The sequence below is a fragment of the Pygoscelis adeliae genome, unplaced genomic scaffold (genome assembly GCF_000699105.1).
Source record: "Pygoscelis adeliae isolate BGI_AS28 unplaced genomic scaffold, ASM69910v1 Scaffold273, whole genome shotgun sequence".
Taxonomy (NCBI): Eukaryota; Metazoa; Chordata; class Aves; order Sphenisciformes; family Spheniscidae; genus Pygoscelis; species Pygoscelis adeliae.
In genome coordinates, this window is record NW_008824416.1 from 1,413,552 (window position 1) to 1,438,949 (window position 25,398).

General features: G+C 41.2%; 1 protein-coding gene across 1 annotated transcript in view; it reads right to left on the reverse strand.

Annotated features, from left to right (window-relative positions):
• ZNF638 (zinc finger protein 638) overlaps positions 1-25,398 on the reverse strand; it is a 41,071-nt gene that overhangs the window by 515 nt on the left and 15,158 nt on the right. The window contains exons 8-23 of the mRNA XM_009320899.1: positions 25,329-25,387; positions 25,118-25,161; positions 23,432-23,599; positions 23,259-23,330; positions 22,215-22,267; positions 21,358-21,489; positions 21,073-21,201; positions 20,698-20,739; positions 18,774-18,914; positions 17,643-17,768; positions 13,589-13,638; positions 7,948-9,373; positions 7,252-7,317; positions 3,643-4,639; positions 1,455-1,544; positions 472-590 (exon numbers count right to left, since the gene is read on the reverse strand). Of these exons, the coding sequence (XP_009319174.1) occupies positions 472-590; positions 1,455-1,544; positions 3,643-4,639; positions 7,252-7,317; positions 7,948-9,373; positions 13,589-13,638; positions 17,643-17,768; positions 18,774-18,914; positions 20,698-20,739; positions 21,073-21,201; positions 21,358-21,489; positions 22,215-22,267; positions 23,259-23,330; positions 23,432-23,599; positions 25,118-25,161; positions 25,329-25,387 (3,714 nt within the window). The remainder of the gene's footprint in view (positions 1-471; positions 591-1,454; positions 1,545-3,642; positions 4,640-7,251; positions 7,318-7,947; positions 9,374-13,588; positions 13,639-17,642; positions 17,769-18,773; positions 18,915-20,697; positions 20,740-21,072; positions 21,202-21,357; positions 21,490-22,214; positions 22,268-23,258; positions 23,331-23,431; positions 23,600-25,117; positions 25,162-25,328; positions 25,388-25,398) is intronic.

A 25,398-nucleotide genomic window follows, 5' to 3' on the forward strand; every position in this document is an offset into this window, starting at 1 on the left:
GCATGAATTTCTGTGGAAACAAGGGCAGCCAGTGAGAAGGTACTGCTATGTTATTCCTATTGTTATATGGAGTTCTGACCCCAAACCTAAGTTTTCTGGCTGCCAAACTGAGCTTTTGGTCAATTTTATATCTGCAAGGTACTTTTAGCCAGTCGGCAGCTTCAGCGAGCCGGGAAATCTGACAAAACCGTGCTTTCGGACCCATCACTGCACCGTTTTTAAAAATCGCTTCTTGAAAAATGAAGGGAAGACAACAGCTCTTCCCAGGCCTTCCTAGGTAAGGAAGGCTTTATGCAGGCGATGAGCTTGACTAATTTAACAATACCTGTGTCTGAGTTTAAAACTAAAACCCCTCAAAGTATTAATATGAGCTTCCTATGCCACTAGGAAATTATTAGCACTCGTTAAAGCAAACGTTTTTAGAAGGATATTCTTTCCACCTCTGTGTGTTTGGAGAAGCTTCAGCATTACCTCCATATTTTGCTGATGAAGCGGTGTCTTGCAGTGATTTTTCACAGACGTTTCATCTGCGTAGAACAGCGAGCAGATCTGACAGAAGAAGCCTGCCTTTGGAACCAGGTAATCCAAATCTGAAGAGACAGCACACGTTATGAACATGAACAAACAGCATGAACAAAACAGAGCTTTAAAAAAAAATAAAAAAATCAGATTCCTTTAGCCAAATCTGTAGAATTTGTTATTACTGGAAGGAAGTTAGTTACATTTTTTCAGTATTCAAAAAATTAGGCTTTAACCCGAGTCGGTCACCTGCCCTACTTCCAATCAACAGAGAAGGAGACATACTTTTCTGTGAATAGGACAACTGACCTTCTGGATCTGAAGCTCACTGCAACTACTTCAGCGTCTCTTGGCCTTAAAGTATTTTATATACAACTCATTTGCCAAGTTTAACCTCTGTCCTGCAGTGTGTTACGCAAGCATTGTCTGTCACGGAGAATACTGCACAAGCCATCAGGCAAGGATCTGTATTTTCCCAGCAACTTCTTTTACGGTTCAAGTGTATCAGTAGCTTTATATGAAAGTATTTAGATGAGGATCTTAGAATATATATACACACACACACATATTTTTAAAACAATGTAAGCAGTTCCCTCCTTTCTATAGACTGAAAGTTGGTAATAAAACTCGTAACAGGATTAGAACAGTAGATAGATATTACAGTGCACTGTGCTAATTATAAATACATTAGCCCATATTTGTAAATTAAATTTTAGGAAAAAAAAGAACTTTCAACTTTGCTGCTGCTATTAAGCCGACAGCAGAAACTTGTTAAACATGCATTTGTAAGAGCCAAGACACAAACACAAATTATGGGCCATGACTTCGAAGTTAAATGTGGTAACGAGGCAAAGGAGGCATTTTCAAACAGGCAAGAAAGCTGTCTTCCAGCAAGAAAAGTACGGAGCACTTGGGGTGGGCTTTTGAGTTTTTACCTTTTGGAGTACTCTGTGTCTTTGATGCATCTGAAGAAGCCATTTTCTTCCGCTTAGACTCTGGTTCTTTATCTCCTGATCCCAGCTGATCTACTGAAGGCCATAAACGCACGTTAAAGAAAGGTATCCGCTAGTTTAAAGGTATTCTGTACCTAGCTGTAATGGCTCGTTACCGCTCGAAGCAAACTGTTTTCTACACTATCCGGTTTGGTCTTTCCACAGAGCAATTTTCAGGAACCCCTGACATCAATCCCGCGGCCAAGACTGCCAAAGGCAGCCCCGGTGCTAAGGAGAATGACCCCAAAAGCGCTCTTGACCACACGGCACTCTTCACAGAAGTACCACCGCCGCTCTCAGCCGCCTTCCCCTACAGCTCTTATCAGCAGCTTCAAACCAACTTTGTGATTATGATCGCAAAAATCCCAACTTCTTTATAATACAAGCCACCAAGCTTTCTGGAATTAATCTAGCTCGAGGTCCAACAGCAGTATTTCAGCTTCCTTACAGAACCAGTCAGAGCCTACCGAACGCGTTACCGGATTAACCAGCTCTAAGGAAAGATCAAAATCAACATTTTAAGATTTTTCTGGAGACAAGGAATTTGGCAGTCTCCTCTAATACAAGATAAACAAGGTGTTTGTTTTTTAGACTATCAAAGCAGTCCAACCGGCAGGTGAAGAGTCACACATCAAAAATATGTTTTCTTTCTATCTTCAAATAATCTAGATACCGATATGTCCTAAACAGGGTTAACGCAGTAAGTCCATTCCCTTTATAACAAAAACCAGGAAGCTGTTGAAGGAACGCAGACAGCACCACTCTTGCATCCCCGAGATGCTTCAGCAGACTGCGAGTGTCTCCTCGCATCATCAACACACGAAGTTTCAGAGTTGGCTCTTTACCAGCTGCAGTCTGACTGCCCCCCTTTTTACTGTTGGCCTGAGGCAAGCAATAAACCGTTTCCTATTTCGCTGCTGGAGTCAGATTTTAGGACTTGAGAACTACGGTTTTACCCGCTTTAACCTCTCCTTCCCGCTTTTCTTGTTCTACTTCTCAAACTCAAGAGGAACTAGTCCTTTCCTAAGCCACCTCTTTTGCCTGAGGTTTTTACTATACCGAGTATAGTAAAATCACTTATTTACTGTGTATCAAACATATTTATTATAATTTGTCACTACCGGTTAGATCAGAAATCAACTCAAGGGCTCGGATATTTTAAGAGGTCTTTTTACAGCTAACTTGCAAATAGAACACAGAAAATATTTTGCATTTTCAGTAAATGCTTTTGTTCATCATGGAGAAGCTTATGTTCTATAACATTAAGAAGATTAAAACAATATAAAACATTTAGATATTTTTGGGGGTGTATAGAGTCAACTAATCCCTTTCCTAATGTTTACAGAAACTGAAGTTTAAAATACTCTGTTTCAAGCAAGACGTCTGCTGCTTCTGCAGCTCCTCCGTATCTGCACTACTCAGGTTGCCTCTGCTACGCAAAGAATGGAGAAAAGCTTTCCCAAAACATTAGAACAAAAGGTGCTGTGTCAGTGCTCAGCCACATCAGCAGAGACAGAGAGAAAACTCGAGCCTAGCGTACTGCATCACACAGAGCCTTCACCCACGCTTTGGCCAAAACCCCTCTGCCTGTTGGTTATATATAGCTCTCCCTGCTTGGCTCCGTGTTAGACTTTCTTAACCCTTTGCTAATTCCATGCTACAGATGTTCTTCTACATTCTTTCCTCCAGATCCAGCTTGGAAGCCGTTACGTCTTTGTATCTGTGTGTCTATTTAATTTGACTCACCTCAATAAAGTTTGGCCCTGTAATTACAGACTATAAATAATCTGTGTTAGGTAGTTTACCAGGCCTTGCATTAAAAGCAAGAAAAGAAACTATTTTCCCCAATTTTAGCCATCATAAACACCAAATGAACACTGCAAATCACTATGCAGCTTCATTTCACATCAAAAGGAAGATGCATTGTAAAATGCATTAATAAAATATCCTACCTTCGGGCCGTTGCTCACACTCCATCTCCGTTCTTTCCCCAGCATCTCTTTCATCAACTTTGTCAGAAATTTGGGGTTTTTCAGTTTCCTCTATTTGCTACAAGGATCTCTGTGCGTGGCGCTGACTACAAGCATCTTATTTTCTAGTTCCCCTCTAGACACTATGAGAAGTTCCTTACCTTTTGACTTTGAGATTGCAATAATTTCTTCTTCTTGACTCATCTCTCCTAGAATTTCCATTTCTTCTGGTCCTGCAACAGCAACAATATCCTCCTCTTCTGGTCCTGCAACGGCAGCAATTTCTTCTTCTTCTGGTCCTGCAACAGCAACAATATCTTCATCTTCTTCCTCGTTCAGATTTTTCCCTGGGGAAGTATTTTCTTCTTCCTCATCCTCCTCTCCAACTTCATCTACTGTAACAAAGTTTAGTTCTTCTTTTAGACGATCGAAATCAGCCAGAAAGTCATCTTCATCTTCGTTAACTTCATCCAAAGTCACTAGAGGGTTATCTTCATTCTCCTCTTGTATTTCATCCACTGTCACTAAAGCACTGGGATCATCAGGCACCTGGGAGGAAGCACAATCTCCCGTATCCTCAGCAGTCACTTTATCATCCTCCTTCTGTTTCAGCACATCCTCAATATTCAAGTCTGTAGGCTCGTTCAGAGGCAGCTCTTCCACTTCACCGATTTCATCTACGGTTACCAAGGGTTCGGCTTTCAAATCCTGCTCCTCAAAAACTGACCTAGGGATGTCTTTATGAGAACTAAGGTCCTCCTGTTCAGATATCTCATCCAAAGTAACAAGCGACTGTGGATCCTTCACTGCTTCTGACATAAGTTCTTCCTCTTCCATCACCTCATCCACTACAACCAGGCCCTGCGGGTCACTGAGCGCTTCTAAATTAGCAACTCCCATTAGCTGTGCAGTCACATCCTCCTCCTCGCCGATTTCATCCAAAGTGACAAAAGAGAGTTCGCTTTCAGCAATGCGTGCTATGGAGCTTTTCCCTTTCCTTCTCTTAGAACTAGGCTCAGAAGAGGAGTTGGTTTTAGCACCATCTTTTCTCTTTCCCCTCGGTGGATTTCGCCGTGTTTTAACGGGAGACTCAATTTCCTCTACGACCTCATCCACAGTAACAAATTCATCCAGGTTAAATGGAAAGAGCTCTTCTTCCTAGGAAGTGTAAAAATGTGAATGGAACGAGTTTAACATTCACCCAGTGACACAAACACCTCCATCCACAGAGTGCCTAATGAAAAATATCTACGTGCTGAACCTGGCTGAAGGGGGAAAAAAAAAAGCAACTTGACTTAAGGGTAGAAAACAATTTTCAGGCCTTCAGTCTCATGTCGAAGAGTTTTCATTATCAGCGTTTGTGTTAAGTAAGCAGATTTAATTCAGAAACCCAAAACGTATTTCAAAAACACAGCGGATGAATAGGCAAAATCTGTCTATTAACAGAACTGGGCCGATGCCCTGAATACTCATGTATAGTTTTGCACTCACTTGCAGGAAGACTAGTGAAAATCTGAACACCTCCAGAGTATCCTTCAAAAATACTATTATCTTGTGTCATACCTCATTCTCTTCCCTAAGCGTCTGCTGTTGGCCGCTGCTACAAAACAGGAGACGACATCGGATGTTTCGATGCAGCAAAGTCATTCTGTGTCCTGGTGACTACTCACTGTTTTATCTTGGTTTCAATCTCCTAACAAACATCTCTGTTTCGGAGAGGTTCTCCAAGAGGTTCTCCGATGGCCGTACGCTCCAGCCCAGAAAAGGGCTCCCAGCACTGGAACCTCCCTTTGTTTCTCTATAACCAAGACGTACAAGGAGATAATTTTCTCCTTTCTGTTACGGTCCGACTAGCCCCACAGGCACTCTGGCAGACTTGCTGCTCCTCCTGTGCCAGCCGTCGTTCGTTAGGGGCCAGGGGGCAAGCTCCAGCTCTCTGGCAAATGCCTTACTGTATTTTTATGTGTAAGATGACAGAGCCTGACCCCTTTCTAATTCTCCTGGGTCAGTGGCATGCTCTTACTGGAGCATGTCTTGCACCTGAAACTCCCCCTACCCTGCAGTTTGACCATGCCAGCTTCCATCAGGGCTCACACAATTTATTCTAGGACCACTGGAAAGAATTAGCAGCAATTTAATGCCATATGCAGCTGAGAACATCTGGAGGAGGATGTATGGATAAATGCTGAATTTAACAGAAGAGTGAATTAACCCAAATTACTTTTAGGTTATTTGAATAGACATGTTTTTGCAACAGAGCATTATACTTTGTTCACTGTAAAATAGCTATGCTTTTATAATCGGGATGGTAGGATAGTGTGGGTAAGTGGGTACTTAAGTCAATTAATAAATTTAGACATTAAAACGCATCCAAATGCCCGTTGCACCACAAATTATGTATTCAATTTCTTCAATGAACGATTCTGAATTTTTTTTTTTTGCAAAACGTTCCATCCTACCATCAAATACTGGTCGGTATCTAACACAAGAAGAGTGAAAAAACCCTTCTCAAAGCAGAACTTTAAGGCCAAGGCAAGATGAACTTTCCTGTTAGAGAGTCAGACTGCAGCTAAGAAATACTAAAAACAATCCTCCAGCAGAAAAAGTAATCTGAACTTCAAAGGCTACATGCCTTTTCTTCCCTTTCTTTTTTAAAAAGCTAACGAATACCAAGAATAATGTGTGCCTCCACCCACCTTCTGATGCAGAAACTTGAGGAATATTTAATGCAAGGTGGGCACAGTGAAGAAAAAGAAAGAATGTATCTGGTTACATTTCAGCTGAAATCAAAAACATTACTGTATTCTTTCTCCCATGAAAAGGAGAACACAAGTCTTAGTTCTTATCAGCTGTACAACAGTGAAGAATAAAGGTGTAAGAAGTAATAGACGTTACAAAACCCTTTTCAAGAGGTGCAGAATTTCCTCTCGGGGATTAACAAACACATCTGGAACATCAGATACGAAAGCGTTCTCTATGACCATCGCTACCACCAACCTCACAAACACGCTGTGCTGGTGATGCAGTAAGTTTACGTGGATAAAGATTAATAAAAGGATTCAGGTCTCCAACTTTATCTCGGAAATCCCTTTTCCATAGGGTCCCACTACTTACCTGGTAGATCTTTGATTTGATCCTGTAACACTACTTCTACAATCTCATCAATATGGATTTTTATTACCTTCTTTCTATTTTTCTTTCCCAAAGCCCAAGCTGTCTAAGAGAGAGAGAGGGTATCTCTTTTCACCTTTCTGTAAAAATGCAGACTGAGCAGTTGAGCCTATAGGCTCCCAAGCTCTTCTTCAAACCAACACTGCACCAAAAATGTACAATAATCCTCGCTTTGCGGAACAACCCACTGGAAATATCCTTGCATGGAAGAGGTACCATGGATGGAGATGTTTGACTACCTCCTGTTGTACAAAATCATTTATAAAGAGCTAGAAGACTTCAGCCTTCCTTCCTCCTCTCACAAGTGTGACGATGAATAAAGATCTTATGCAGGCAGCTGGGGATCCAATAAATTAATTCTCTCTTTCTCAAACAAATGATATCCGAGACCAAAAAATACCTCCTCTTAACACCCACTTCCTGAATTAAGTTTCTCTTCCAAATTACTTGTCTTTACAGCTTTATGCCCACAGTCTGTAACAACTAGCAACGCAAAAAATTCCCCAGGGAAGGACGCTAAAGACTCTTAGTACACACACACACACACACACGCTTTCAAGACAATCTGACTTCAAGCTCATTTATGGTTACATCCTTACCTCCTTTTCTTTTGCACTGCTGCTAGTGCCACTTTTTGAAGTTTTAGTATTGCCGCCAACAGAAGCCTGCAAAATTAGACAAAAGTTCACATGAAATCAGTTAAGCCAACTAACTTGTCCACAAGAGAAAAAATAATTTTAAAAAAATCAGCTATTTTTTCCCTTAATGAACTTTCTTAAGTTGTCCAGATTGCTGCTTCTGATCACATGCTTGGCAAATACAGAACTAAGCCAACCGTCAGTGGTAGAGTCCAGGCATACAGTCTCTAGCAACAAGTCACAGGTAATAGCTTGCTTAGTAGCCTCTTTTCAGTAACCAGTGTCCGTGCAGGACTTGACAAAGCAAATACCAGCTCACAAAAGGACAGAAAACTTATTAATTCCCATTCAGAACTAATCCAAGAACATAAAGTTATGACACTCAATAAAGACTCGCTTCAAAAATACCTTCCTGCATTTTTTTTCCAAGTAGCATTTTCAAACCAGTTACGTACTTGCGTTGCACACACTGCATCTAAAAGCAACTGGTTGCCCGCCATCTCGCTATTCCAACTTGTCTGTTGGCCCAAACCAGCTGAGTGATTTATGGAAAAGGGAAGGGGAACATAATCTCATCGTCCCATACTCAACATCTGAGAGAAGCATGGAGTTAGTTACTGATCAGGCACACTGAACCGGCCTTCCTGCCCTCCTCACCTTATTGCTGCTGTTGTCTTTCTTCATGCTGGATGATCTACTCTCTCCCTCTTGAGACTGTTTTGAACTAGCCCTAGATTCCACTCGTGAGTCCTTCTCTTGCTGAGATGAATTCCTCCCATTGCCTCCCTTTCCATCCACAACAGAACTTCTGCTCACTTTACATTTGCCGCTGCCATCTCCCAGGCTTGATCGGCTGCCACCAGGTCGTGGATGACCCTCCTCTTTCGATGCAATTTTCTTCTCCACCGCTGCTTGGCCTCGGGTCTCAGGCTTCGAGGGAGCTTTCTGCTCCCCTCCTTTACACAGGGAAGGCTCATTTCTCCGTACTGGAACCCTTGACTTGGATATATCCGGAAGAGACACCACTGCCTTTAAAATCGTTTTACCAACAGAGGAAGATTCCTTGACAGATAGAGAGGAGTTTAACATAACTGCTTTGCAGGTTTCATCAGTTTTTGCTGGTCCTGTTCCTTTATTTTGATGGGCTTTGATTAAACTTCCCTCATTGTTCTCATTGACAGCATTTGCAGCATTTTCCATAGCGGTCCCAACCTTGGTCACAGATTTTTCAAGTTTCTTCTCTGTCTCTGCCCCAGTCTTGACCAAAAGCTTTTCAGGGTTCTCCTCCGCAGCTCTTCCAACTTTGGGCGCAGACTCTTGTGGTCTCACCTCTGTGTCTGCTCCAGCTATATCCAGTTTCTTCTCCGTGACCGCCCCGGTTTTAAGTACAGGTTTCTTCTCTGTTATCGGAGTTACAGACATTTTATGTTCGGTTTTCACAGCATCAGAAACAGTATTTTTTTCAGGAGCATCCAACTTGTTGTTTGTCTGTGTGACAGCAGATGACACCATCTCCACTGAAGCTGCATCAGAACCAGGGCGCACCGCTTCAGGGACGGCCCCTGTCATATCCCCTGCTGCCAGCTTCGCAGCACAGTCTGATGGCACATCTTCAGCCTTGCCCACATCAGACAATTCTTCTGGTCGTTCAATGGCAGGAGCAGACAACTCTTCATCTTTCTCTTTAATTTCCTTCTCTGGTGCAGATACAACAGCAGATTCAAACAACTCTGGTTCAGCATTATCTTTAACTGCCTCTTCTTTCTCCACACTGGAAGGCGGCAGCAGCATCTCTTCTGACTTCGCTTCAGATGATTCGGTGGCAACGGATTTGATAGATGCCACAGCAGCTTCAACTCCAGCGCCCACTTTCTCCACAGACGTTTCTGCCAGTCTTGGAGCAGACTCCCTTACTGCTCTTTCAAGATGGGACTCAGAGGGCTCTATCTGTACTGCTGACATCTCGTCTTTGACATTAGAGATGGAAATGGGTCCTTTCTTTGCCACACTAGGCTCTACTGGAGGATTAGCAGCTGCTGTTTGCACCACTCCTGATCCCTCTGGATATTTTTTCAAGCCAGAGCTAAATGCATTTAAAAAAAACAGAAGAAATCAAACTATGTTGAGAATTCTACAGTTACCAGTAACCTCTTGACGCCAATGGTGGGGGATTTCCTGATGCATTAGTGCTTAGCATTTGGAAATCTAGCCTATCAGTGTTAAAATGGTTAACAACATTGAGGCAAATAGCTGATTAGTTTTATGCTTCTGTTTAATCCACCTCAGTACCGCAAGCCTCTTACACTTCGAATTACATTACTTGTAGTCAGACCTCTCAAGGCAGCACTCGCTACAGATGTGCCCTGTGACCTCAGCGCTGGCATGAACTCCTAAAATTTAGATCCCCTGATGCAAGGCAGACTGTGAAAGCACATACACAGCGAAAATAAAGCTTCGGTCTCGCTGTATAAAGGGATTACCAGGGTTTTGTTATGTTTGAAGACAGCAGACTCTGTAGTCACCAACCTAGAGAACTCTTCCAGTAGCTAGGAGTCTGAAGTTTGTTAATTTTTTTTGGTTCAGGTTTGGGGGGAGGGAGGGGTTGCTTTGCTTTTAAACTGCATTGACCTCGCACAATAGCGGGGAACACAATACATGCACAGAGGCTCCTTTGGGCCAGGCTCTGTTTTCACTGTATAATCCCACTGTCAGCTCCCAGGATAATAAAGCCCAAGATGACAATGCAGAGGATAGCGCTTTTCAGAGAACTTGAGTTACAGTAAGTGCATTATTCTTCTCTGAAACAAAGAATCCTCCGGAGATGGTCTTGGGAGACACTGAAATTAGAGATGTCTGTGCCCCTTTTCCCACAAAGCTCGAGGAAACGAGCATCCCAACACCTCATGCATCTCTAGATGGAAAGGTGCCGAAATACCAATGCTGACAATCTCGCTAAGTGTCGAAACAAACACAAAAGCAGCAAACACACATAATTAATCAGTGGTTATGCACAATGGAGCAGCCTGCACTATGGTTTCTCAGAACCTATGTATATGAATAAAGGGTGCACATTTGTATAAACCTTCATGAAAATAAAAAAAGAGCAGAGAAGCCTGCCATTTTGGTAATACTCCCAGCATGAATGATGTCAGCGAGAAAATGGAAGGCTAGATCAAATGGAACTCAGCGCTGACGAAAATGTTAAGTCTTGAAGTGGCCAGATGCGAGGGTTAATGAGACGAAGACACAATACATGGAGTCAACAGAAAGATGAAGACAGGCAAACTCAGTTAATATCTGTGCTATGCAAGCACAACAAAACCACCAAGCTCGAAGGTTTCCTCCAGACCTGAGGGCACTGTCCTCTGCTGCTACAAAAGGCGAGAGGAGAGAGAAGAAGGGATATGAATTCTGCTTCAAAATCTTTCACACCACCAATTTAGAACTGGCATAGATGCAATACGTCATGACTATGCATCAGATGGACACTTGCAGCACGATATGAGGGCACTCCTCCCCCGGCAAAGCGGCAGGCCGGCAGCAGCATTTTGCAGCTTGGCAGGCAGCGCTCGCAGGAGCGATGGAGCGTGCGTGCTCCCTGACGTGCCCTACAAAATGCTGGGAATCTCCTCCAGAGCTCGAGCGGCCCAACTCACAGTAACCGAAGTCTTATGAAAGAAAAGCAAACTTGCTCATCTCTAAAAGGCTGCTTAGACCTGTAATCAATTTAAACTTGTTACCTGCAAATGTTTTGGGGTAAGCGTGCCTCATGAGTGGCTAAGCAGTCAGGGCTGATCTGCTTTTTATGCCACAGTACTGGTTTACTCAGTCACAACACAGAAGATACTTTGACATCGATTAAACATTATTTGTGTTCCAAAAGCAAAAACCATTTCAGTTAATTTTCTCTTCTATTTGAGCATCCTACAGGCCACTGAGATTTATGTCTGACGTGTCTGTGTAGCAAAACATTACCTGGATAAGTCAGAGCACAAAGCCTAGAAGTGCAGCTCTGAAAGCCCAGGTTTGTCACTGATGCGTAGAAAGCTTAAACAAACACAAACTCTAATGCCTTGCTAAACTGTACCCCACAGCCTCTGTTTACACATTTTTTTGTAGGGATTGTAAAAGTGTCAGTGAACGCTGGAACCGTACACTAACTGCACAGCTTACAGCGAGTAGCACACACGTCTTATCCTCCACACAATTCAAATGAGATATTAGTCTCTGAAGCCTCAGGACTTTATGCCTCCTTTTCATGCCAGCGCCCACTCTGTGCCTTCCACAAAGCCCTGGTGGTCTCCGAAACACACTGAGAGATTCACACCGGACTGGGAAGCAGCGGAAGGAGAGCACTGCAGCAGCAGTAATGCGCGGAGATAAAGATAAGTGAGCCTGATGAAGCATCAAGGTGCTTGAAGTAACACTTAAAAGACCTGTTAAGCATTGGGAAAGAAAATAGCACGTAGACCTGCAAGACAGATTTTCCTGCACAGAAGTTAGCGTAAAGGGTGAAACCAACAATACCTGCTGCTCAGTTTCTGCGTAGCACGTCCCTGCATTAGCTGCCACACACAGCCATTACTGCCCGGGTTAGCGAGGGAAAGGCTTGGAGTTCAGTTCTAGAAATGTGTCACAACGGAGACACAACCTGCCTCCTACACGTCAGCTCAGGATTAAAAGGAGCAGTAGAAGAGTCCTTGATTCTTAACCTGGCCAAGGAAAGTTTCAGCTATTTTAGCTGAGGAAAATAAATCCCAACAAAATGCATCAGCATCCTTGGAAAGAGCAGAGGCATTCACGTAAACACGTCGGTCAGCTCAGCCCCAAGGTTAGATGAACTACCTACGTGGGCTGGACAACAACCGAGATTCCAGAAGCATACCAAAAAAGTTTTCAAGATCACCTCATCACCCCAGGCAACTGAGAGGGCAGTCCCTTCTGCTCCCCAGGTTCTGCTACTCCTTCCCTCCCCAGAAACACAAGGTATTCCCGTATATAACAATATAAGAAGCAGAAAATATCTTCAATAAGAGGTAACTCAAAAGAATAACTGACCAGGTCACAAAAGCTTACGAGGAAAAGACAGCTGCCTCAGACAAGGAGAACGTGCATGGCATTATTTGTAGGGAACAACGTCAGTTTTCCCATCTGTTCACCAGCCGCAGTCGGATGCTGGGCAGCAGCTGGGATTCATGTAAGAGTCACTTGTTTTGATTAATTACCACCGCTAGCTAAAGCCCGCTGGTCTGGAATCAAAAAGGTTACCTGCATGTCCGCCTACGTGCGAGTCAGAGACAGTTCGGAAACTGAACGCTTCCAGAATTGACTAAGGCCTGAGCAGAAGTTGCATTAAATTAGGACTGCCTAACTTTACTTTTGAAAGAAACAGGTTTTGGAAATACAGTAACAGTCCATGATAGTAGAACGGCATTACTTGAAATTGAAGTTTAGGACCATTATTACACAGTTTTGGGGTTCTTTTAAACGATAAAACTTATCCAGAAATATGGATTTGAGTCACAGAAGGTGTTTTGAGTCATATTTGTTAACAAGAACTCTTATAATGGTCTATTCATTTATAAAAAAACAACATAATCAAGACTAAAACCAACAAATAGTTATTCCACAATTGGAAATTTTACTACAAGCAATGTCCGTAAAACAATTTTAAATGGAACATACCAAAACCACCATTTCCCATTTCTAGGTTCTGATGTTAATATAGCATCTAAACTTTTTTTAAATCAATTCAGGGACCTGTATCACAGCATGAAGTTAATGTTAATACGTTAAACAAGAAAGTTTCAGTTTATTTTTAGCATTTGGAAACAGAAACAATAGAGCCAGGTGCTCTGACAGAGGAAAAGGCTGTAGGATGAAATAAAGCAATCACTTCATGGTTAAACACAACAAAAAAATGTCTTACCAACATGTATTTCCAAACATACTTTCCAGGACCTGTGGTAAAATCCTGGCCATAATTAGTAAAACAATAATAACTCAACAAAGCTATACAGAAAACAGGATTTCACCCCATTTGTCCATGTTCTTTGAAAGCCCCAGATTTCAAAGAAATCGCAAACATTACAGCCCTACAGCAATACACTACACGTCCTGCGCACACAGAACACACAAATCTTGAAAGAAGTAAGAGCAGGTAACAGCTGCTGGATCTCACAGCGGGCCTTTTCATCAAGCTGAGTTAGAGAGATGGCTCAGCAATCTGCTCAATCTTAGATACGCATTCTATGAACAATATAGATTAAAAACACCCTTAAATACTTGAAAGGCATACCTTCCTTTGCTTGGTTCCTCTTTCTTCACGTCTTTTTTCACAACTTCAGCCTGAAAGGCAAAAATCAGGGTTCAGTATCTATGACTTTCAGAAGCATCAGCACAGAATTTGCATAACCCAGCTAATTAGTAACATCACGAACCCAAATTTAGGCATGTATCACCTGAAAGATCAAATGACAGCAAATTGTTCTAAAACTGTTCCCCACAGAACACGTATTTCATAAGATGACAAATAAAAGTGCACGGCAGTGTAAGAGATTTTACTGCAAGTTTGCTAGACAGAACACGTGGCATACCACCAACTGGTTTGTTCATCTCATCTTCAAAGCTGTCGTGTTTGTGAGCAGAATTAGCTTTTAGTCTGTGATATGTTTGGGGGAGAGGGATGTTAAACGCATCGTTTCCCAGACAGCACCTTCTCTCCTGTGCTGGCGAGGATGCTAACGGCTGCAGAGCTCAGGGTGAACACAGTCAGCCTGACACGTAAGCATTATACAGAAAACACTGGCACACCTTTTCTAAAGACAAATTATGTTCCAACTCAAGGGATTATCGACAGAAAACCCAAGGCCAGCTTCTATTTCTTAAAACCTGCTAATGTAGCACTCATTTCTTGTAGGATGACTACGCCTTTCTGCTTTCTGTTATGTAGAATAAACTTGCAGAATAAATGTGAAATGAAATAAAGTCTTCTGAAAAAAAAGACAACCACAAACCATGCAGGCTCTGCAGCTATCACAGTTAGTAGCGTAGGTCCAAGCAATCAAAAAAACCACCTCAGTGTTGAAATCTCTCTCTCTTTTCTGAAAGCATTCTACAAACTAATTTGAAGACTATCATTAGAAAGAACATCAGATAAATTCAGTGCACGCAGAATTCACTTTAATCTTTTATTTATGCACATAATTCCAAAGCCTTCTGTTTTCCCTTTCTTGAAACATTTATTCCAGAGATAAGCGCCAAAAGTAATTTGAACGTGTTATAATGAATTAAAAACGATTTGGTTTTTTCTTCAGACTAGCTTCTGATTCCCAGGCTTCTAGAGAAAATAGCTTACAGCAAATGGAGCTACAAGCTTAATGTTCCTATGGTACCTAGGCACATAATCCAGATTCTGGCAACGTAACCGAGAAGATGGACAAGAGGTAGCACACTCAAAATGCAGTGTGCAAAATGCTCAAAATGCAAAGAACAGCAGATGGAAAAAACTCAGTTTTCCCTCTCATCAGTGTGACCAGGCATTTTTCCCTCCACCTCAGATACAGATAAAAGTAAAGCTTAGGAGTGTGTCTCCGAAGTACAGATTTATTTTAACATCTGTGCAAAAGCTGTGACAGTCGCATTGACAAGGACGGGAATGACACCAGCTGCAGCCATGCTCTGTGATTCTGTATTCCAGTTGCACATCCTCCTTCACTGTTACAGGAGTTTCCCCGTATTTTTGTTATTTCAGCAGTATTAAATTCAGACATTATCAGCAAAATTACAGAAACAAAATTATAATGTGATTAAGCAAGCACTTACATTACTGCTGTTACTATGCCACTGGCATCAGCTACCGCTATCTGGCTGGCCAACCTCCCTAAATCAGACAAGCACTCTGTATCACCCAAAGCGTGCAGCTGGAAAGAAATATTATTTTGAAAACAGAGTGTGAATGCCATTCTTTGTTGGCATTGAACTCCGCTCTGATGAAACATTTGTAGTGACAAAGGCACGTTATTCTGTTGCTACAGAAGACATAGGCAACAGCTATAAAAAGCAGGTTTGAATCACAAAGTGTTCCCACAATGCATCCTTGACAGACATTCCTTAGCACGAGCACTTTAATGAATGATATTTTGCTTATTTTTCAGTGCTAAGGGACCTTATTACTTACATTTTCTAGACTTGAGAAAAAGCTCATAAGCCTGAAGATTTGGTTATTTTCTTCAGCTACAAAGTTAGTCTAATAAAAGATATTACTCTTAAAGGCAGCTGACATCAAACACAATTATAATTTATGTTCTTTAAAATGATCTGAAGTTCACTATATGAACTGAAACACAAAATAAAGTGCCTCAGAAGAGGAACATATGTTGTCCTCTACAAAGAGAGTCAGCAATGGGGAGAATCATCCCTGCAATGAGGAAGAGGAGACAGAAAAATTCTTGGAACATCTAATCCAGGCTCTTGCATCTAGCAGAAGAGAAAAGAGCACTATGCACCCGCACTCACCAGATTTTAGCTATCGGTGCTTCACCTGCAGCGGGTCCCCACCCTGCACCAGAGGTCCCAAGGGACGCACAGCAGCTCACCTTCCCCCCCCCCTGCCGTACCGATGGTACCACACCACCACACGCATCTGGCGGAGACGCAGCATTCATAAGGAAAGTTAAATCCATTCTCTGAATCAAACGTGTAATTAAAAAGCACTTTCGGTGTTCTTATATCAACTCTAGGCTACAGTATAAACCTTAATGGAGGAGGGTCGCTCCTCATGAACAAACTATGCCCCTTCAGCCACGGACGAAGGCCCAGAACGACAGGGTGGGAAGAGCTGGGAAGGCAGGCACTGAATCTCTGCAGACATTTCGAGTGGTCACACTTGCAGAAAGGTAAAACACTTAACTGATTTTACACAAGCTAGGCCCCCACTTGCACAGTAACTGCTGATTTACTTGGAAAGGGGCACGATGAATCCGCTTGAAAAACACGTGTGCCCAAATCACTTCTGGTTGTGTACCGCCATGTGTCTGAACCATCACAGATGCAAGTCGACAACTACTGCAGGAGACCCCCACCAAAAACGTACACCTAAAATCTCTACGGACACAGTACGTCTTTAAAAACGTGAATCCTAAACACCGTACAGCTACCCTGCAGGTTTCATAAATAAGGACGCTTTTCCATGAAGCAGAAGCAATTGACAACACAATAGAGAAGGAACTATGACACAAGCCAATGATCAGTACACAACCTATTGTTTAAAAAACAGTTGAAATTCGTTGTGATGCTCAGCACAAATAATACTGGCAGCTTTGTCAGCACGGTAAGTAGAAGTACACATCTGCATGAGTTTTTTTCCTCCCTGTGGAAGTAGTGGACTGATGCACTTGTTCTCATTAGGCACCTGACGTTAAACTTTCCCCGGTGATGAATAAAAGTGAGGGGGGGGACAGGACTAGGATGCCCTGTGCCTCCAGACACATCCTCGTTTGAATGGTATCCCAAAGTCATGCCACTGAAAAGGAACAGCAACACACAGGGAATGAGAGGCTCCAGGAATGGAATTTACATGGACAATCGCTTAAAAAAAGACAGACAGACACAAAAAAAACCCAACAAAACAAAAATCCCCATACGCATTTTGGTCACACCAACATCTGGATTTACGTTCTCCACTTGGGAAGCCAGAACACTATTAGCACATGGCTAATGTTTGCATTTCTTCCTTAATGCTCTTTACCCATCCAACGCAACATGCGCTAAGCTCCTTCCTCTCTGGTGTTCAGCTGCTGCAGTTTGCTGTTCCTTCAGCAAATCACCAGAAGTAAACCTGCTCAATACTGCAAGTAATTCCATTTGTGAGAGAGAAGATGGAAGCAGCTGTGGGCACACAGACCAACACTGACATAGCAACTGAGTCTGGAATCAAGAGGGCTAAAGCAGATAAGCTGCTAAAGACGAATCAAACTAGATCAGGAAAAAACTCTACGAAGTTCAATTATCAGTCCTTTTCTAACCAGTACTAAAGAGTTGCTCTCCTCCTTTCTTCCTTTTTCTCTTCATCTTTCACTAAGAAATACTTTCACCGGTGGAGATGAAAGATTCTATGTAAGTTTCCAAAAGAGAGAGATATAGAAGACAGACAAACAGCAACACACACTTTCACACCTATGCCACATCCCAGAACGCAGACCCAGTTCCCAGCTGTTGCACAGTTTTCACTCTCATCCATGACGACAGCAAACCGTGAAGGAAATACTGACGTCGTCACCATTAGCTGCTCTTCACGGAAAGGCGGTTCTACTCCACAAAAATAATCTATTCTTGAAAAGAAGAAATCTTACCTCAGCGGACTCTCCATTGGGTGACAATGTACAGGTCAATGTATGCTCACCCATGTTATACGGATATTGCTTCAGGAAGCTGTACATTGATCTGGCTGACTTGGGACTATCCAGCTGCAGAATCGCCTGAAAGAAAAAAAGCACAAGCTTCAAATAACCGTTACTTCGTTCTGCAATACAGAAGTAAGACAAGTTTAATAAATTAAGTTGGTATAGCAGGGGATATCTAGTATTCCCGAAGGGCTTCGACATCTTCATTTTAAATTAGCTAACAGCACCGTTCTTTTAGTAAATCCTATGTTCTCGCATATGGAGAACAGCAGGCTCTCCTCTCTGAGAGGCTGAAGGAAGAAATCTCTCCCGTTTGGAATTATCTTTAGAACTAAATAACGAACTACATTACAAAACAGTGGAGCCTGGAGCTTCCCTACCCACGTGTCCAACGTTCCGGCTACAGAAAAATACTATCTTTTTCTTAAAAGCATCTTCACCTGTTCTATGGTTTATTAGCAGCTGGACACTTAAAATAGCTCATAATAAGGGGAGCACAGCTGCATTTTAACCATTAAAATATACACGTACACACACTGACGTAAATCCAGTTCATAAATTAGAAATCCAATGTTAAGTGCAAAACCAGCAACATTAAAAATTAAAATATCAAAATTTAAAAAATTGAAAATCAAGTCACTACATTTTAAAGTGTCCCAAAACAAAAGGTAGTTTCAGCAATTCTGACATTTTCACTTCTCATATCGAAATAATTTTTTTCCCCGAGTTCCTACAAAATGGGAACTTATTTTCCCCCCACTTACACCTCTAATGTCAAAGGTTAATAATTTTTCCAGCCATTTGGGAAGCTCTACTTTCAGAGCTTATCAAACTGTTCTTGCATTGTTCAGGCTAGGTAACAGCCAAAAGTTTGGGTTGGTTGTTTTTTTTTTTTCCTTCCCCACTGTCCCCAACAAATAATATGAACTATTTTCTTGTTCATGATGAGTAGGAGAGAGTCAGAAACTTTGATCTCTCATTAGCAGAACGTTCTTGGTACTGGGAGATGAAAAAACTACTTTTTTTAATTTTTCTTTCCCCTAACGTGGTACTTTGCACCACAGAAAAAAAAATATTTACCTTGTTTTTATTCTTCAGTACAACATAATGATCTACTTTTCCAAATCGAAGTCCCACACAAACTACTTCGAGTTCTCTGTACCCATCATCTGGCAAGTTCCCAAGATGCACAAACTGATCATGTATAGTTTCAGTATTTACCTAAAGAAAAGCGATGACAAGACTTGCTTTAACTTGGTAACACACTTTATTAGCAACTACTGAACTAGGTTAGAAAAGCCCCACGGAAGGCTTCTGTGTCACTCAGATCTTACCAAAAAATAGCATTCACACACATCCAACGTTCACGTTTTCAGATTCACACCACATTTTCCAGTTTTCTATGCAGTACATCAGCAGAACCAGCTATGCTTCCCAGTAAAGAATAACAAACTGAGAAGGATCAAGTTGAGTGTTTTAATTTTTTTTTCTAACTAGTAAAACTCTCTTTAAGAACACTGTAAAATATAGCTGAAGTTTAAATAAAATGTGGTATTGTGAAAAGCAGACACTATCTAGTCAGATTATAAATTGGTCAAGACATAGAAACCTATCCGAAAGACTCCAATTTGGTTTACTTAATCAGTTTATAATAACAAAGATCCTTGGTCAAATATCATTTCCCATGTCCCTCAATTTTCAAACAGAGTTATCACCACCACCACGGGGACAGGCTATCAAGGAGACCAGTAAGTCTCTTCTGACCAGGAAGGATTCTGGTGCAGAACGTTCGAGTGGGCTGACAGCAAACGGAAAGCCACCGTCAGCCACGTAGCGCCAGCAGAGCCACAGACTGAACCCTGACACCAAATATTTTGTGCAGTATCAAAGCGAAGGGCCCTGGGCCACAAAGTCCAAAGGTACTAGTAGACTTCTGAAATCTTAAACAAGTCTTATCTTTAAATACTTGAAAGCTGTGTGTCTTTTAGAAACACAACACTCACTCCCAACAAGGAAGAGATTTCCCCCCCACGCTCCTCTCCAGGTCTGGTATGTTTTTCTTCCATTATTCATGACTTTACCAGGAGCAGAAAATAAATATTCCATCACAAGCAGATCAGAAGCGTAAGTAGGATATGGCAGCAGGGGTATTGGCAGTAAGTACTCAGATGCGTCTGTTAGTGCCAAACACTGATCATAAGGAGGAAGCAGATATCCCCCAGACACATTTGTAACTGAAAATTCAAGCCTCTTGGGGTTTCTTGGAAAGCGATTTATTGTTGGCAAGGCTCTTTGCAATATGCTTTTTAAACAAATACAATTACCTTCTGACACTGCTGTTCTTAAAGTCACTCTGGCAAAGTTCTTGTGCCAACTGTTTAAGCCCAGAGACGCATTCAGACCCAATGACTGACCCTCTATCAAGAATATCCTGAAAATGGTTTTCACAGAAGCAAGACATAAAAGCTATCATTTCATTAACCTCTGCCTACCTACAACTGCATAAAAATCCTTTGTACGTCAACTGCCAGCTTGCGCTGCGTGCAGAGAAGGAACGGGAGGGATAACGAGGGAGACGCACTACACTGAACAAAGCACAGAGGTAGTTTTGGTAGTTAAACCAAAACCTCTGTCTATAAAACACAGGGGGGAAACGGGTGGCGTTACATACAGGCAAACACTGCGTATTCTCCAAGCCATAGTGGTCCGCAGCTTGTTGTTAGAACATGAAAAACACGTAACAGAAGGAGAGGGTCTCAGAGGACTCCTATTAAATGTTTAATTCCTTGCACTTCACGCATCGTGGAGCTAAACTGAGTGAACATTTACTCATTCTATTCCCTGCTCATTCGCCCATGAAAACATATATAAACATTTAATTCAAGAGAAAGCTTAGAACAACAATTCAATTAGCTAGTATTTCAGCATGAAGGATACTAATTCCAATTTAAAGTAACGTATTTTGATAGCACATGGAGGAAAAGTTAGATTGCTAGCAACTTACCTTAGGGTCAGAATCTTTAATTATAGCAGTAAATATTGCTTCCTTTAAAAAAGAAAACAAAAGACATTGTAAGATTTGAACTGTAGAATATAGCTTCACTAGCAGCAGCTAACTGGCAGTCACTGACTCCCAACAACTTTTTAGTTTCTGCTTTATTAATAAAAATCAACAGCATCAGCACTTCTGACATCTGCGTTATTCTCTTATCAGAAGACCACGACTCAAAAAGACATTCAACAGAATCTGTCCTCAATAGGACACACCATCAGAACATATAAAACAGGCAGCGTATAAAAGTCAGCTTAAATACGAGATCCTGCTCTGAACTGAAATGTTATCACGTCTCCTAGAATTTCAATATATTTTATTACTTACTTCATCTTTTATAGTCTTATACTGATGCACCATGTTGATGCAGAGCTGATTTCCATCCAGTGACATTGGAAAGCAGGTGTAAAATTTAACCATGGAATCTGCAGATTTTCTATTTATTTCGAGATATGCCTTTTAAAACAAAGAAAACAAACTTTTTAAAAATTGTAATTTATCAAAAGCATCTCACATCACTGCTTGCCACACACCATTATCACATTTGCATTTGTTAAAAACACATTTGCTGCTTCTGTAGGTAGAAACGCTACCAAACACCAATTAGAATACCTTTTTATGAGATGATAAAATTAGCACATCCCTCAGTCCTCCAAATGGCTTTGCTAGGTTGGAAACTTCCTCAACAGAATATCCTTTCTCAGGCAAGTTTGAAATAAGAACCACACATATATCATCAAGTTCCTGTAAACAAATGACAGTAAGTATTACTGACATTTCTTCAGCTCTAAATCAAAACTGCAATATTGCTGAAGGGGGCATTCATTTTTACTATGTAAAACCACCGTTAAACTGAATGAAGCACTCGCTTCAAAGCATGCTGTAATACTTGCAATTACATCAAAACCAAAGATCATTTAAGCCTTTTTAGGATTTAGTAGCAAAGCATATTAAACAATTTTTTAACCCTTTTCTCTAATTATGTCATGTAATCACCTTAATTACTGCTTAACTGTGGATGTATCTACATCTAAGCTAATTCTGCACAAACCTTAGGTTGTCTCATGCTACCTCATCAAAAATTCAAAGCAAATCAAAACCCCCTATAATTATGCCACTACTTTATACCCATGACATGCCCACATGTCAAATGTTGCAGGACTGTATGTGCAAATACAGCATCTAAAGGGAAGAAACCCACAGCAGGGCAATATAGATGATCAGAGCGTAAAGCAGCTTTGGTGTAACTAACAAACTCCAAGGAAAAAAATAAAAAGCCAAAGAGTAAAATGGTAGATGTCTAACAAATCACAAACAGCAAGGAGAAACTAAATTATTCACTATTTCCTCACGAGAAATTAACAGGCAGGGGATTTCAGTCGGAGGTTTTCAGGCAGCACACCAACACTTGGAAATGGCACCAAACGTGTACTTACAACTTCCACAGATTCAAGCACCTTTAGACTGACCTTGCCAGCTGCTTCCATTGATTCTTCACTCTTGGTAGTCGCTATCGTAGCTTCTGAAAAAAAAAAGGACGGAGGGGTAGTTTAGTAGTTCAGCAGATTTCTTTAAATACTGGAGAGCTTTAAGATCTTCTTGCATTACATTTTATCACCACTGCCATTGTGAAAAATGAAATATTCCTTCACTGAACTTACAGCGACAGATGACATTGGTGAGACACACAGTGTTACGTAAATGCTCCCAGAAAGAACAGTTTTAAGTAGGGATAAAAAAATTAATTAAAATCCCTTCATTAGCACGCACACGCTTTGCTCCACATGCTGTCACAACCACAAGACTTTCCTGGGGGCACAGGCGGACTAGGTAGGTGCCCACCATGTGCCCACACGATCTTTTTCCTTCTTGCTCCTGGGACAAGTCCACAGTGATATGTGAGAGGCTCAGAAAAACACAAACAGCAGGAAACAGGAAAACAGCAATCATACAGGACAGGCAAGCGCAGGTAAAGGAGAATCACTTCTACTGTAAAATGTTTGTATCTACCTCTAATAGGTTCAGCAACTACTGCCTTATCTCCACTATCACATGCGTAGTAACTGAGAATTAATATATACGTTTAAAGTGAAGTCTGCTATTAATCAATTATAAAATATGGGCGAAATAGCATCTATTGAACCAGCTCTAGCAGGCAACGTAAAGCAATGAGATTAAGAGAATTAGCAGTGGAGCTGTAAACAGAACATACAGAAAGCCTGAATCCTTTGCTCTAATGAGCTGTATATAGAAGTCCCCATGTTGCACTGAAAAGGTCTAGGTAAAAATATTACGTCCGCTGAAAGATGTAAATCTTGGGGAGTTTTAGCCACTTCAGTCATCACGATGAGCTGTTGTTTTATGTTTCAGTCAGTGAACCTATTCTAACAGATTTTCTTTCTGATATCCTGTGTCATTTTAATTTCCTGGCCTCAAAAGCATTCTCATTTAGCTCACAATAGCAGAGAGGTTTAGGACAGAAACGAGAAAAACCCTGTCAGTTTGCAATTTACCTTGATCAATTAAAGCTTCATTAAACTCATCCAAGTCCAGTGCCGCCACCTGAGGCATCTGCGCAAGTTTCTCTAAAAAATAAATGAATTCAAGACGACATCACAATGTTGAACTTCACATAACTTACAACTAGCAAAGCAACTTAAAAATGGCATTATCGTAGCAGAATTACCTAGTGCAGGTGCAGGATTAGTCACTCCTCTGGACTGAGTCTCTACTGTCTTCACAGGCTCCGTAACTCTGTCCCCTTCTGCAGTGTTCTTTGAGTCTGACAGCTCAGTTTCCCCAACTTCCATTTGGGCTTCTGTTGAGATCTGAAGGTCTTCATCTATAGATTTTGCTGGTAGGTAACAGCAGAAAAAAGCATTCTTCATTTCAATATATTAAACTAATTGATTTGCAAAAGAAGAATGAACGACACTAAGTTTTTCTGCCAGATATTCAGAGGCCTCCTATCACATAAATTCCTGCTCTTCGTAACAAATGGGCAGAAAACGTACGTACAGGAAAAGCTTTGCAAAACAAGCGTATGCCTGCGGTTATGTGAAAGGGTCTGCTTCCCCAAACTCATCTCCTTTCCCTGGTTCTTTGCTATTCCGGATCTACAAACAGTAGCAATTATCACTGCATTAGCCGAGTCACAAGGAGCAAGAAGGGCGCTTGCCTATCTAACAGTCTACTGCATTGGCAAGCCCAGTAAAAGGTGTGAAAAGCTCGGACTCACTACCTTAAATATCTGTTCTGGAAGGGGGGGGCGCGGGTAGGGCAATGGAAAAGCACCTGTTTTCCAAGTAAAAAGTAAAAGTTCTCATTTGTCCTACCCGCAGTATTTGAAGTTTTCTTGATTTTACGATCTGTCACTGTCGATTTCTTAGACTTTTCTTTTTTACCTACGTAAAATATCCAAAACCAAGTCAGTAGAAATGCTTATTTCTTAAGTCTTACATTTGTGAAGTAAGGGTATAAAAATACATACAAAAATAGTCTAATCTGCAAAAATTCAACTGATGTGACCAAAAAAAACCCAAAGCCTAAAACACAAGTTAATTCCAACAAACTACTGAATGAAAGCCATGAAGTGGAGTATCCTATGTGAATTTGTTGAGGATTCTGGTGACAAAACCTTGCTCCTGCAATAAAGTTTGTGTCCTCTTTCTCTTAAATGACTGTAAACAATTCACGGTTTCCACCTGCAAGACAGCTCTGAAACGCACTGTTACATGAATCTTAATTCCGAGCTGGAAAGTGGATTCAGAAGCGACCATGCTGACGAATGAATCAAGACCAATGCGTCTTTAAAAGGCACAATTTCCCATCGAAGTTCTCCTCTAACAGTACGACATACAAGTTTTTCTGCCAGACCAAGTAATAATAATAATAACTGAAATAATTTTCTTCAATAGAAGACCAGGGCAGAAATTCAAAAGCATTTGGAACGTACAAGGAACGTAAGACACTGGGAAGCACTAGCACTAACTGTGAAAGACAACGTTTAATACATTATACTTTAGGCTTAAAGTCAACTTGAAGAATTACACTTAATGGAGCCCAAAGTGCCACACTTACCTTCAACAGATGGGGCAAACATGAAAAATTACAGACTATAAGCACAGGTCAAGGTGGGGTTTTTTTATTGCTACTTGAGGGTTGGTTTCTGTGGGGTTTTAAAGAAAAAAAAAGATAGGGTGGCATGAAAAGGAAGACATTTGAAAGTATGAACTAGACGTTTTCCTGTAGCTCTCTGAACCTGCTTTCAGTCGCTATTATGAAAAGCGCTCACGTAAAAACAAAGAAATGGGAACAAAGAGGGAAGGCAACAACAGAGGTATCCTCAGATAAAAGGTAACCAAAACCTCACCTGTAATGGATTTAGCTGTCTTAGTGGTGGTGTTCTGATCTTTTCTATTATGAGAAAAAAATAAAGAAAAACCAGTTTTAAAAAGACAATGAATATTAAAACAGCTAAAAAAAGCTCAAAAACAGTAAAACACAAGAAACCAAACAGATATGAACCCATTTGGTTTTCAGTCGTTATAACTAACACTAACACATATAATGGCAACACTTACTTTGTACTTGGTGCAACTTTTTTAATATTCTGAGCCCGTTTTTTTATATTCATTTTGGCCTGGAATGGAC